This window comes from Cotesia glomerata, linkage group LG3 (genome assembly GCF_020080835.1).
Source record: "Cotesia glomerata isolate CgM1 linkage group LG3, MPM_Cglom_v2.3, whole genome shotgun sequence".
In the NCBI taxonomy this organism is placed as follows: Eukaryota; Metazoa; Arthropoda; class Insecta; order Hymenoptera; family Braconidae; genus Cotesia; species Cotesia glomerata.
The window spans coordinates 26454138-26467743 of record NC_058160.1 but is presented as its reverse complement, the minus strand read 5'-3'; the positions used below and the strand labels follow the sequence as shown (position 1 = coordinate 26467743).

The 13606-nt window shown below is 28.9% G+C and overlaps 1 protein-coding gene across 11 annotated transcripts in view; it reads right to left on the bottom strand.

Moving 5' to 3' along the window:
- Nucleotides 1–13606, bottom strand: part of LOC123261664 (polypyrimidine tract-binding protein 1) — a 172677-nt gene that overhangs the window by 2059 nt on the left and 157012 nt on the right. For 8 of the 11 annotated variants that reach the window (XM_044723370.1, XM_044723368.1, XM_044723375.1 and 5 more), the window contains 8 exons: nucleotides 8584–8635; nucleotides 7969–8027; nucleotides 5533–5761; nucleotides 4626–4846; nucleotides 2613–2646; nucleotides 1478–1570; nucleotides 378–594; nucleotides 74–215 (listed from right to left, as the gene is read on the bottom strand). In XM_044723370.1, coding sequence (XP_044579305.1) covers nucleotides 74–215; nucleotides 378–594; nucleotides 1478–1570; nucleotides 2613–2646; nucleotides 4626–4846; nucleotides 5533–5761; nucleotides 7969–8027; nucleotides 8584–8635 — 1047 coding nt within the window. The remainder of the gene's footprint in view (nucleotides 1–73; nucleotides 216–377; nucleotides 595–1477; nucleotides 1571–2612; nucleotides 2647–4625; nucleotides 4847–5532; nucleotides 5762–7968; nucleotides 8028–8583; nucleotides 8636–13606) is intronic. The other 3 variants (XM_044723371.1, XM_044723374.1, XM_044723372.1) reach the window with 2 other exon arrangements.

Sequence of the window (13606 nt, the reverse complement as noted above, 5' to 3'; positions counted from 1 at the left end):
AAACCTGTTCAACTACTGGGTACTTTACCTTATTTTAAATTCAATGTAATTTAATTTTATTAAAGAGACTTACAATGAGAGCTGCTACTGCGTCATCCATACTAGGCATCTGAATAAGGGCCATTTTTCTGTCCTTAGGGAAGAATTTAAATGCTTTGACTGTGAAGCCGTTCGACGTAAATGCATCCTTTATCTCGTCTTCTGTTACAGTCGCCCTGGATTTTTACAAATAATCAATTAGTATAATTTATTATTATCTTTAATTAAATGATTTTTTTTTTGCTCTATTTTAATCAATTTCAACAATAAGCTGCTTTGAATTAAATTAATTAATTAATTTTTTAATTAAAAAAAAATTTAATTTCGTTAATACGTACGGAATGTTTGATAAATGCAGGGTCGCACTTGGTGGGTAGATATTTTGGTAGTTTTTCGAGCCAGGCTTTTTGAATCGGTGAAGAGGACTGTTGGTGTAGTCTTTAGTTAAACCCGCATCTGGTTGTCCCTCCTTCGGTAATTGGACAGTCTGGTGTTTGCTCACCATCACTCTGATTTGTTTTCCAAAGACTTTTAGTTTGTCCATGTGAGTCATTGCTGAAATTTTAATTAATATTTAGTAATCTATATAGACAGTCATATGATTAAATCGGTTTTTTCAGTGAAATTTAGTGTCATTGCAAAAGTCTTGACTTGAATTTATGCCTTTTCAAGGTTTCATATCATTCTCACCGATAATTAATTTATTATGATAAATATTTAGACTGCATTCGAAAATGCTCTATCTCTAGATACATAATTAAGAAATGACCTTGTATCTTGTGAACTATTGACATTTTTAAAGATATAAGCTCACCCCGACATTACACTCATCAAGACCTTTCATTTGAGTACCCACATCAATTTTCCATATATTTTATATATTTATATATATTATATATATGTATATATGAAAAATATATCAAAAATGCATGTGGGTACTCAAATGAAAGCTCTTGATGAGTATAAAATCGGGATGAGCTTATATCTTTAAAAATGTCAATAGTTAAGAAAGTACAGTGCAATTCAACATAATTAAGAAACTACCTTGTATCTTGTGAACTATTGATATTTTTAAAAATATAAGCTCACCCTGACATTATACTCATTGAAACCTTTCATTTGAGTATCCACATCAATTTTTTCATATATTTATATATATTATATATATATATATATTTATGTATATATGAAAAATATATGAAAATGCATGTGGGTACTCAAATGAAAGCTCTTGATGAGTATAACATCGGGATGAGCTTATATCTTAAAAAAAGTCAATAGTTAAGATAGTATAGTGCAATTTAACAAAATTCATTATTTAATAAAGCAAAATTTTATTTATTTATAGTTCACAAGTCACGGCAGTCACTTAGTGACTGCAAGGTTGCTAGTTACAATTAATTTATTAATTTAATAAAAATTAAAAAATATTAATTACCTAAATGTCCTTGATGAGGCTCGGCCATCTGGATAAGGGCTGAGTCTTTTTTGTTGTAAAGAATCTTCACACGTTGTACATCCCCATAAACGCCTATACGTAATATTTTTTTCAATTAATAAAAAATTAAAATAAAAAAATTAATTCATTGAATATCAATCAATATTTTTATCATAAAAAATCTAATATTTATGGAAACTAATTTTGATTTTAATTTACAAAAAAAAATTTATATGAGAATATCGGGGTACGATCGGACCGTGGTCTAGATCATGCAAAAGGCACCCGGCTAAGTTGGTTAGCAATAAAAATAAAATTTATAAATAAATAAATTGAAAAAATCATGAAAATTATAATAAAATTATCAGGTGCCTCAAAAATAATAATAATTAAAAATATAATGATGATAATAATAATAATGGCATTTTCCTATGGAATTACTTGTAAAAATAATTAAAGCAAAAGCTTATGTCAATGTGAAGGCGACGAAATTAATAAATAAATAATTAATGGATGAATAATTGATATATATTAATCACTGTGAAGAATCTCAGATAATAAATGAGAAATAGAAGATTGTGAACGTTATATATGTAATAAATATATATAAATATATATATATGTATATATAAAAAATAATGGCAATGATAAATAGATAAAAGAATTTGTAGTGAATATTGTAATTAATATATTATTTTAAAATAAAATAAATAACGGAAATTTAGTGGAATAAAATAAATAATATAATTAATTAATAAAAAGATAAGAATATAGATTTTAAATATATTAATTATTCTCATATTTAGTTATATTTAATTAATTAATTAATAATAATTAATAATGTATATTTTTGAATTAACGCTGTTTACTTGAATAAGTTTAATCTATATTGATATATGCGTTTTATTTAATGTAAATTCATTCGCATAATTGTTTACTGGCATACACGTTAATTTATCATTCGATAATTATAATTATAATAATAATAATTTGTAATAATGTTATTATTATTATATAATTATAATTATTTTGATATAATAATATAGAGACAGCGGTGATTTTACATAGTAGTGAGTTGTTTAAATATAATAATTAATAATGTAATATAATTAATAATATAAATGTGGAGACGTACCAAACAGGGTAAAGAGAGCGTCAGGCGTGACCATCTACACAGAGAACAGACAGAGTCCAGTCAGTAGTCAGCGAGTACATAGAATTCAATGTAATAGTACGGGTGGTGATTGCGCACAAATTTTAATTGTTATTTATCATTTATTTTATTTAATATTTATTAATTATTTTACTTATGTATATTTAACTGATAAATAATTGGAAAAATAATAATAAAATTTGTACGCACTCACGAATAGTAGTACACATAGTAAGTATAGTATAGTGACAAGTTGCAGCTGCGAGATATGTGTAATAACTTCGGCAAAAATCGTGATGCCCGGTTCTTTTATAGAATTATTTTTAATAATTATTATTTGTACAGAATATTTTAAATAATTGTAACAAATGTTAAAAAAAATCCTCGGTAATTTCAAATTTAAAATCTTCTATTTGATTATTTCGCAACCCAAATGCCAAAAGGGCGTATAAATTTTTTTTTTTACTAATTGCTTTATTAACTATTTTTAAGTCTAAAAATAAAAAAATAAATTTCCAAAACCAAAAAGACGTATGTTTTAACTTATACGCCCTTTTAGCTTTAGGACATTGAAAATTTAGTGACCTAAAGCCAAAAGGGCGCATAATTTTTTTTGCCGATTGCTTTGAATTGCGATTTATGTTACTAATTTTGCTGCAGAATTGAAAATATATATTGATTATTAAATTACCAATGGGTATTTTCAAAGGTTATTAAGGTAAAAGACCCAGTTATTGACACTTGCAATTTTATTTTAATTAAAAAAAAACAAATTGACTCTAATGAATTAATAAATATAATTTTTGAATTATAAATTTTAAGAAAATTGGTTTTTTGAAAACATTTGATTTTTTTAATTAGAATAAAATTGCAAGTGTCAAACAACTAGGCCAATGTCAATAACTGGGTCTGTTATCTTATTACAATTTTAATACGAATTCTGTTTATAATTTTAATTGAAAAAGAAAAAAAACAGTTGCGATATTTAACATGGTTATTGAGTTTTTTATACAAATTGAGTTTTTTTATACGCCCTTTTGGCTTTAGGCTAAACTTTTTCTAAAGCCAAAAGGGCGTGTGTCTTGAGATATGCCCTTTTGGCATTAGTACACTAAAAAATTTTTTTTGACAAATCTTTACGTTTTGAGCAGTTCTAAGTTGAATTGCGAAAAAAAAATTTTTTATACGCCCTTTTGACATAAAACCTTATCTGGCTGTTGTAATACGCCTTTTTGGTATTTGGGTCGCGATTTAACTATGAGCATTTTTTTTAACATTTATTACAAAAATTTGAATGTGTGCATGAAATTTAGATTGTGAATTTTGTTATTGTTGGTTTTATTTATTTATTTTTTATTTTTTTTTACATTTTAAGAGAAAATAGAAAAATAAAAAAATGATGACCGGGCATCATGAGATGGATGCCGAGGCATTACGATTAATCGGAGGATCTATATAGGATTGTGATGGCTAGGTGATTTATTCAATGCGTGTATTTATATATCGAATCTATGCTGGGCATTTACGAAGATTACATGTGCACTAAGAATCGATTTCCCCGTCAAATTTTTATTGTTCACTAAAATCTTTTGATTTTAAAGCGTACTAAACTTTGTATTACTTTTTTGGTAATTTATTTATTTTTTTATTATTATTTGAAGAGGAAATTTTAATTCTCTAGTATATTTTTAAAAAATACTAAAAATTACTACTTGAGCTTCTACATTTTAATTTTTATTGTAATGTACATACCAATTAGCTCGAGTATTAAAAAAAAAATTTTTAAAATGGATTGAAAAAAAAAAAAAAATTAAAAAATGGGGGTTGAAAAATTTTAGACAAAAATGACGGAAGCATAAATTTGATTGTTAATTTACGGGAAGTGGAATGAGGAGTGAATTTATAATTATGATGATTATAATGATGATGATAATGATGATAATTATGATGATAAAATAATAAAAGAATGTAACTGAGTGATAAATAAGGACTTACCTCTTCATTAAGATTGGTGACGAGCAAGACAGAGGAAATCTGGGGATTGCCGGGCACACGAACACCCAGAGCACCCGCGCCGAGACTGAAGCCGCCAAGACCAGCGAGTCCAGCACCTGGTGCCACGCCATTACCGTAAGGGCCTCCTAGAGGCGAGGGGAGTCCATGCATTGCGGCAAAAGGCGACGCAAGGACGCTCGGAGCTCCTGTAATTGACTCTACTTCAGGTAATTCATGAGATTACATTAATAAAACAGAACCCACTTGATTGATTGACGCGAATATTAAATGCTTAAGCAGCTGGTGAGCGTCAATGAGAATTTAAGTAAGAAAAGAGTAAGAGTTTTAAGAAGAAGATGAAGGGTTATTTATTTTTTTTTTTCTTTAGAGTTTTGAGTAATTTTTTTAAGATTGATGATGAATTTTAATTTTCAGCTTTTAAGAAAAATTTTCATTTTATTTTATGAGTCTTTACTATGCAATTAAATACTTCAATCTTTTTTAGGTAAATTAAAAAATTTAATTCTTAGTGGCAACAATAAAAATTTAGTTTGAGAGCTTTTTTACCCTTGAGGAAGTAAAAAAATAATTTTAAAAAAATGAGACAAATTGTTAAAATATTAAATTTAATACAAAAAATTTTTTTCATTGTAAAATTTTGAATTTATTTTGTAAGAATAAAAAAAAATTTGGAACCACGAAAAAAATTTATTTACAGCAAAAACTTTAATAATTTTAGATGTTTTTTATAAAAGATGTAATAAAAAAATAGAAAAAGAAAAAGATGTAATAAAAAAAATAGAAAAAGAAAAAGATGTAGTAAAAAAATAGAAAAAGAGAAAGATGTGGGACGTTTTATTAACTAAAAAAAAAAAAAATTAAAAAAATATCTTAAAAAAGTACTTACCAGGTAAACGAGCGCGCTGTTGAGTACCAGCACTGAGAAGAAGCTGAGGAAGTAATTCACCACCAAGTGCCAAAGAAGCGGCGTCAAGATTTGGATCACCAGTCGGCAACGTCGGATTTGTGTAATCCCGTGATTTGTCATTATTGTATTTGACATTCAAGCTCTGCATTTTGCTAAAGTCGATGCGCAGTGTGCAGCAAGAGTTGTAGATGTTTTGTCCATCGAGAGTCTACGGGATAAAAAAATTTCAATTATTAATTCCAATAATAACTGACATAATACAATGAACGGAAAAAAAGTAAATTAATTAGCGGTGAGTTAATTAATTGGTTAATTTTATAAGTTATTAATATAATTTTAATTTGAAAAGGATCGGCGGTGCGAGTATGGAGAATATCATCGAGGGTGAACAGTTGTACATGGGAATATTTGATTTTCATTAATAATACAGCAGCGAACCGACCACACAATGACGCGAACGCGTGGGCGAATTCGTGGTCCTTTAATATGACGAGCAATGTGTATACCAGTATACCAGTCTGTATAATACTGCCGGGGCTTTGTTTGACTTATGCTCTCTGTTACATGTGTGGACTCAACTGCACTCGGATGTTAGTATTCAGTACGGTACTCGTTCCTGCCCGGTATCTGGTATTCTCTCTGGACTTGGAACTCGAACTCCAGCTGGACTTCGCTCGGCCATCAACTGCCATTTTGCATATTTACACTCACTAATGAATATTCCATATAATAAGCAATGCCATTATTAATTTTACATTGACCTGACCGATCTAATTAAATGTTCATTGTTACATTTCCTGTTTACATTTAATTACATTACTGCTTTTCTTTGGTTTAGCTAAATTGGTTAATTTCCGAGGATAAAAACGGAAGTTAGATTATATGTATATGCTAGAACCATTAGGCTGGCCAAACTCGCTCTTGAGTTATTGTTTGTTCTTCGAGTAAACGAGAAATTATTATTGTATATTTAGTACACCGCAATAGTATCTAGTTTGTAATTTAATATTTGCTTAAGCGCTTACATTGGTTATTAGAGTTTCTAAATTTCTTTTATAAAAAATTTTAATTTTTATAAACATTACTCTAATGATTTTTGATGAAAATTTAAACTTTAAATTTTTACAGTTACTTTTATGTTTAATTTATTTTATTAAAATTCGGATTTTAGTTTCTTTTTTTATTTATTGCGCGTTAAAAAAATAATTTTGAGACAAAAAAAAAGTTAAAATTTTATAAGTAATACTCTAAAGATCTTTTGATAAAAATGTAGATTTAAAATTTTTACGATCTCTTTATTTTTTGATTTTTGGAAAGTAAAATTAAAATTTTTTTAATTCTGTAAAAATTAAATTTAAAATTTAGTTAATTTTTTTTTTGTTTTCTTACATTTATTCTACACCAAGAAAATAAACCTATTTGTTTTAAATAAAAAAAAAGTGTGTTACATCTTATATCATTGTACCAAAAGTATTTAATTAGCAGAGCATTTGTACGAAATAAATAAGGATAGGTAAATTTATTTCCAGGATGGTAATAAATTTCTCAAAAAGGTTCAGAATTTTCCGCCGTAATTCAGAAGTGATCAAATAAATACTTCCGATGTTAATAAAATTTTCCAATAATTTTTAATTAAAAATTATTTTACCCTTATTTATTACGTCAATATTTATTTTTTTAATACTTATGATCAAAAGAAAAAAAAAAAAACAAAGTTTAAAGTCTCATAATGGGTGGAAAAATAAGTAAATAAGTTAAAAAGTAAGTAAGTAAGGTTTACATGTTCAATAATGACAAGATCATAAGAATTTTACTCTATACAAGTAAAAATAAACCAGAGTTGGGGAAGAAAAGAAAAGTTTAGCTCTGGGCAATGCGCAACAACGAGTCTGCGTTGGAACTTGGTTAGTTAATGCGTATATATATTTACAAGGAAGGTAGGAAGAGAAAATTTTCTCGACGACTTCGAGACTATTAAAATCTTTGAAGAGAAGAAGCGCTAGCGGCCAGACTCATTTGTTATAATTCGTCGGTACCGAGACAATAATTTTGAATTTAGATTAAAAAAGTAAATAAAAGCAAAAGTTTTATTCACGAAGAAAGTAAATTTATTATTTTTTTTTTTTTAAAGGAATTGGCGGAAATTGGCATGTGGAAAATTGACATTTAAATATTAATAGGATAATTTCTGCACACGATTTGCGGAAGTGAGGCCCGAAAATGTAACGTACTACATTATTCACGTCACGCGCGCGAGTGGAAGCGCATGAGAGTCTGAAGAATATTCCCAAGTTGATCTATCTTTCCTTGGGGATTCCCGCTGCCGTACCGGAGACTGCGTGTGTGCAGACCGGAAATTTAAGGGGCTTGAAAAGGCCAACCCATATAATATTATACCAGATGGAATGTACTTACCGCTTTAGCATTCTGGGCTGCTATTGTATCCGAGTACTGTATCAAGGCTTGGAACGTACCTGCGAATTAATAATTCAATTTAGCTTTTTTTTTAATGATTCTTTACGAAGAATTAAATTCATTTATAATATAATTATTAAATTAAATTTATCCTAATTTCTTTACAATAATTATTAATTTAATTAAATTGTTAGTTATTATTAATTTAAGTTAAAATTGATTTATTGTGACTCAATAAGACCCGAAAGTGATATTTTAATTATATTACCAGAGTAAGAGGAAAGTTTAAGTAAATATTCAACTTCATCGATAATTAATTATAGTTATAAATATTTATATTTATATACATATAGCTTCTCCTTAATTAATAAAAATGTAATATTAATGATAAAATAAAATATAGAGGCTCTAAATCATAGTGTCAGCTTTCAACGGCAATTTAAACAAGTTTAACTCGATAGAAAACTTTTTCGTAAGTTCTTTCCAGTGCAAAACTTTATAAAATTCTTTTGTTAACTAATTATTTGCATTGAAAAAAAAATTCAATCTTATCGTAAAAAAATTTACTGAGTTTTAAAATAAAAAAGGTTTGAATGATAAAAAAAAATTACTTACTGTTTTTAGTGAAAGTGACAATCTTTAATACTTTTCCGAAGCGCGTGAATATCTGAAACAGAAAAACAAAAATAAATTAAGCTTTCAATTGAATATTAATTCCAGCATTAACGGTAGTTTTGAATCTGCGTTATGAATAAGATATAAGATATTAAAACGCGGAGAGATTATTCTTGCAATTGTGCCAGTCGTTGATGGAAAACGGGTTGATTATGCATGACAGACAAGGGGTGGAAATTACGTACGTACAGTGAAGCTGCTCGAATGGATCAACTGAACGTTCGGAACCAGAGACTGCGGACTGACCTCTCTTTTCATCTCCCAAAATCCCTTCCAGCCCTTTCATATTACATACGTGGTATAAATAGCCCGGTATGCTCTTATTGCAAGCTCCCGCGTACAGAATCATAGAGAGCAGTTAAACAGTGGCGTAATGAGTGGAGTTAAAAGCAAAATTACCAAACATATCGTTTATTATACTCATCATTGTATTAAATATACTAAATAAATGGTGGTTTATTTCGGCATGTTATTGTTGTATGCTTTTATTCACCGGAATAATAGCATCTATGTAACTTTAGTATCTGTTTTATTATTTTTGTTTGTTCTACATATTAAATTATAAAAATTTTAAATAAAAAACAAATTTTTTTTATAAAAATTTTTTTTTTTTAATTTATTTTCGTACACTGATAGAAGGATTTAGTATGGAGTACTAAACTGATTTAGTAACAAAATTTTTATTCATTTATTTGGAAGAATCAAATATTTTGTACCCATCAATATTATTTGTTACAGTTTAATAAATGATTTCTTTATAAGAACAAAGCCTTATTACATGGAAATAAATATTTATTTCCACCAAATAATATTTAGTAACAGGTACTAAATCGATGGTCTAATTAGCAATTTGTCTAACTCATTATTTTTTAAAGGATGATTTTTTAACATTTTGATGTAGCCATAATTGAATTATAAATTATTTGAATGATTCAAACCTAAATATTATACCTCTATTAGATAATAATGATATTAAATGGTTTTTCAAAGTGATAGTAAATTTTAAACTAATTGTTTTTTTCGTAAAAATAGAAGATTCTCTAAAATGGAGTTAGACAATTTGCTAATTAGAACGTCGAAATATTTCATGGTAAATATTGTCGGTAGATGGCTATGCTTTAATTCCAATGTTTATGTGATACATAACCTATTCAGTGACTCAGATTATTTTATTCAGTTCAATTTTGGGAGATTTATCAAACCTTTGAAAACGGACATACTCCTAATAAATGTCTTCTATTTATGTCTTTTCTTAGTGGAGTTTAGTTTACATTTTTCAATTTATCTATTATTGATATGTTAAAAACTTTAATTTTATAAATGTCTCAAACAAAAAAATATAATTGAGGTTATAATTGAGGATGGTTTTACTTGTATCACTGTAGAGTGTTTTACAAGGGAGGTCGGGGAATTATTGTCTCTCCACTTTTTTCTCCGCAATATAGTCTCTCAACCCCGTCATTATAACTCTCAACCACTTTTTCGTCCCCACCCCCCTGCATGTCGGGATTTTTTCTTTCATGCCCGACACACATGTGCTGCGACTGTGGCCGACTTACGCGTTATAATCAGTACCTGCATTTGCATTACGGTTTTAAATAGTATGGAGGTACTTCTATAATGACATTTTACCTCCATAACTATATGGGAAAACCACAGAAAACCCGACCGGTACAGAGGCTGGCAATGAAACGCACATATTCTTAGTTTATAATCATTGAAAAATATTGGTGCGCGCCGGAATCGAACCCTGGTCCCACTCTTTCGAAATGCAGGTACCGAGCCGATTAGGCTATTGCCAACCTAACAAAAAAAATATATTTTAATGAAATTCTTTTCTTTATAATACCTTATATTTTTACTTAAAATTATTTATTTTAATTATTTTAATTTATTTTAAGTTAAAAAGTTAGGTTACACGCTAAAATTAGTTACAAAATTAATTTCTTTGAGACCAATCAATTTATTAAGTATCAATAAATCATTTGTTAAATACTACTAAATATTTATTTGGTGGAGCTAAATGGGCTTTAATAAATGATTTAGTACCTATTACTAAATATTTGGTAATGAAAGTTTTGTTACTAAATCATTAAGTATCTGTTACTGAATCTTATTAAATAGAATTAAATCCTTCTATTAGTATAGTTAAAATTTTTTTTCTTAAATAAATTTTATTTTTAAATCCATACAAAATACGTACTTTATAAAATTACGAGAGTTGTTTGTATTTTTTAGATACTATTTGATGCTCTGTATTAATCAATACCTCACAATCAGTATGAACGTTTCCCAAAGGTACGAATCCTTTGTAAATATACTAATGGAATATGAATCAAATAAACTAGATGAAATGACTGCTGGTAACAAAAAGTTGGTTTAAACACCGTAAATATGAAGTATAAAGATGTAATATAAAGTCAACATATACGAATTGATATATGTTTATACGTATATTGTGTATATTTGCGATAGACATGTAGAAATGTCCATTTCACTTTTTAGTATTGTCATTTGGAACATTCAATTATATCAGTGTGTGCGTTTTTAATTGACGCTCTGGCAAATAAAGCCAGTCATTAGTGATATTGCCCGTTATTATCACAACCGTTATATTGAGAGTGACGTGAAAAGTTTATCCTAGGTATAAATTTCACGGTGAAAAGCAAGCTCAAAATATAATAATAAAAAAATTTATTTTCAGGTGAAAAATACCACGGCCGGAGCTTTTAAAATGATATTAAATAACAGATGTTTTACTTTTTCCTATTTGTATTTTTCATTTATTTTCTGTTATTTTTGCGGTTACAGATAAAAAAAATATTAGCAAAGAGCAAACCGATTTTCCATCAGCATTATTGTCGGAAAATATAAAACAATATTCGGTGACGTTGAATTCACGTGCGGGCGAAATCAAAGTGCTTAACCGTCATTTCGGCGATGACGTGCTGATAAATCGAATTCAATGATAATTTTCAATATTCATCGGTCAACCGCGAGTTTAAGCTCTGCGTGTATTAATCAAGTGACTGTCGATTATGTAATTTAAATATTGTTATTCCAAAAACCGTAATAACAATAATAATAATAATAAATTCATCTATCTGTAAATCGAATTCATTTACTAATATTTATGTATAAAATTATTAAACAGAATAAAATAACAACAATGAAGAATTACTAATGAAAATCACGACCACAATGTGTTGTAACAAACAACACCACTGAAATCCGAATAAAATTGGCACTAACCAGGCTGCAGACCAAAATTGAGTAACCGACAGTCCAGACTTTCTGCGTTTTCGTTCCATTTGTTCTTAAAAGCACATACAGTGAGTACAGAGCGACGGTTTCAATCCCCTGGGAAATCATCTTGCTACAACTGAAAAACTTGCACGGTCCCAACCAAAGGCTTGTTCGGTGTGTTTTTTTTTCCTCCACCGATTTTACTTCCTCCTACACTACTTTTTGCGATGCATCGCCGATCATTATAACTCAGACAGGTTATGGGCCCAAGCAAAAAAAAAAAAACCGTAAAGCTTACACGCCCCTTAAGCTAAAATATTTTATTCTGACATGGTTTTATCGTGTCATTTTGCTTCCAAACGGGTAGCGTGCTCTTTGTTTGCCGGACATGGACGCTCAAACTGCTATCTATGCATCTCTAGTCAGTATCTTTGTTTGTATGTGTGTGTGAGATGAAATGGAAAAGTATAAGCTGGCACAAAATAGAAAGGACGGAGCAGAAGATGCTCGCTCAAGAATTTTTCACTCTACCTCCGTAAAATCGAAGAGAGCCAACGGCACGCGAGCAATCTTCTCCGGGCTCGATAGCTTCCTGTCGGAGCGTTCCCTCTCATTTCCTATCCGAAACTACTGCTTGGTTTTCTTCGGTCAAACCTTCTTTTTTTTTATATTCTTTCTCTTCTCCTCCGTTGACCAGCTCTTGATATTTTCATCGGTATCCTACGCGGGGTATCATCCTCGGAAAAATCCACCCGGCCCTCGATATAATACACCGCTATATCCTTTTCATCCCTAGTCATTCAATCGAAAATTAATTGTGCTATTTTATTTATATCTCGGCGAAAAGCTTCGGTCAAGTGAAGCCAATGGACTTAATCTTTTTTGTTGCTTTACAAGGAAAAACATATATAATGATAATAATAAAATGAAAATACTTTACTCGATTTTCCGCTCCACGGCTTAAGGATTCCGGATCATCAGAAATTGGTTTTTAAAAATTACCGACTACCTATCTAATCTTGTAAGGCAGTAAGTCATGAATTTGCTTTAGACTTTTGATGAACTTTTTATTTTTTTTTTTTAAACTATCAACTTGTAGTCTATGTTTTCTGATATTTTTAATTGCAATGTAGACTTTTGAAATAAATTTTGAAAATAATATTGCTTTTCTGCGCTGTCATGACAAAACAACGTATCTCTAGATACGCTGTTTTGTCGTAACAAAGCTAAAAAGATTTTTTTAGTGTCATCTAATGATAGGGTATCATCAAAATTTTACTAATTTTAATTAATTATGCCAATAATATTGATTAAATGTGCGTATAAAAGAAATGAAAAAAAAAAAAAAAAAAACGTATCTGTTTTGCATAGGAAATTAATATAACATTTAATTCTTCGAGTTACAGCGTTTTGTCATAACAATTTCATTTATTTATTAAAATGAGCATTAGTTTCTTAGGAAGGGTTTACACTTTTTTCTCTCTCGCCCTCTATTGGTCAAACGGAAGTATACTTGTACAACAAATGGAATCTTAAAAACCATTCTATACATAAATAAATGAAAATTTTCAAAAAAAGCGCTTCGCTCTTCGACAGATAATTAAATTATCTATCGAAGAGCGAAGCGTTTTTTTTCGAAATTATATCTTATACATGAACAAAACTGTTTAAAAATTAACTATCAACAGCTCTTAAGAGCCGGTCCCTATGATTGCAG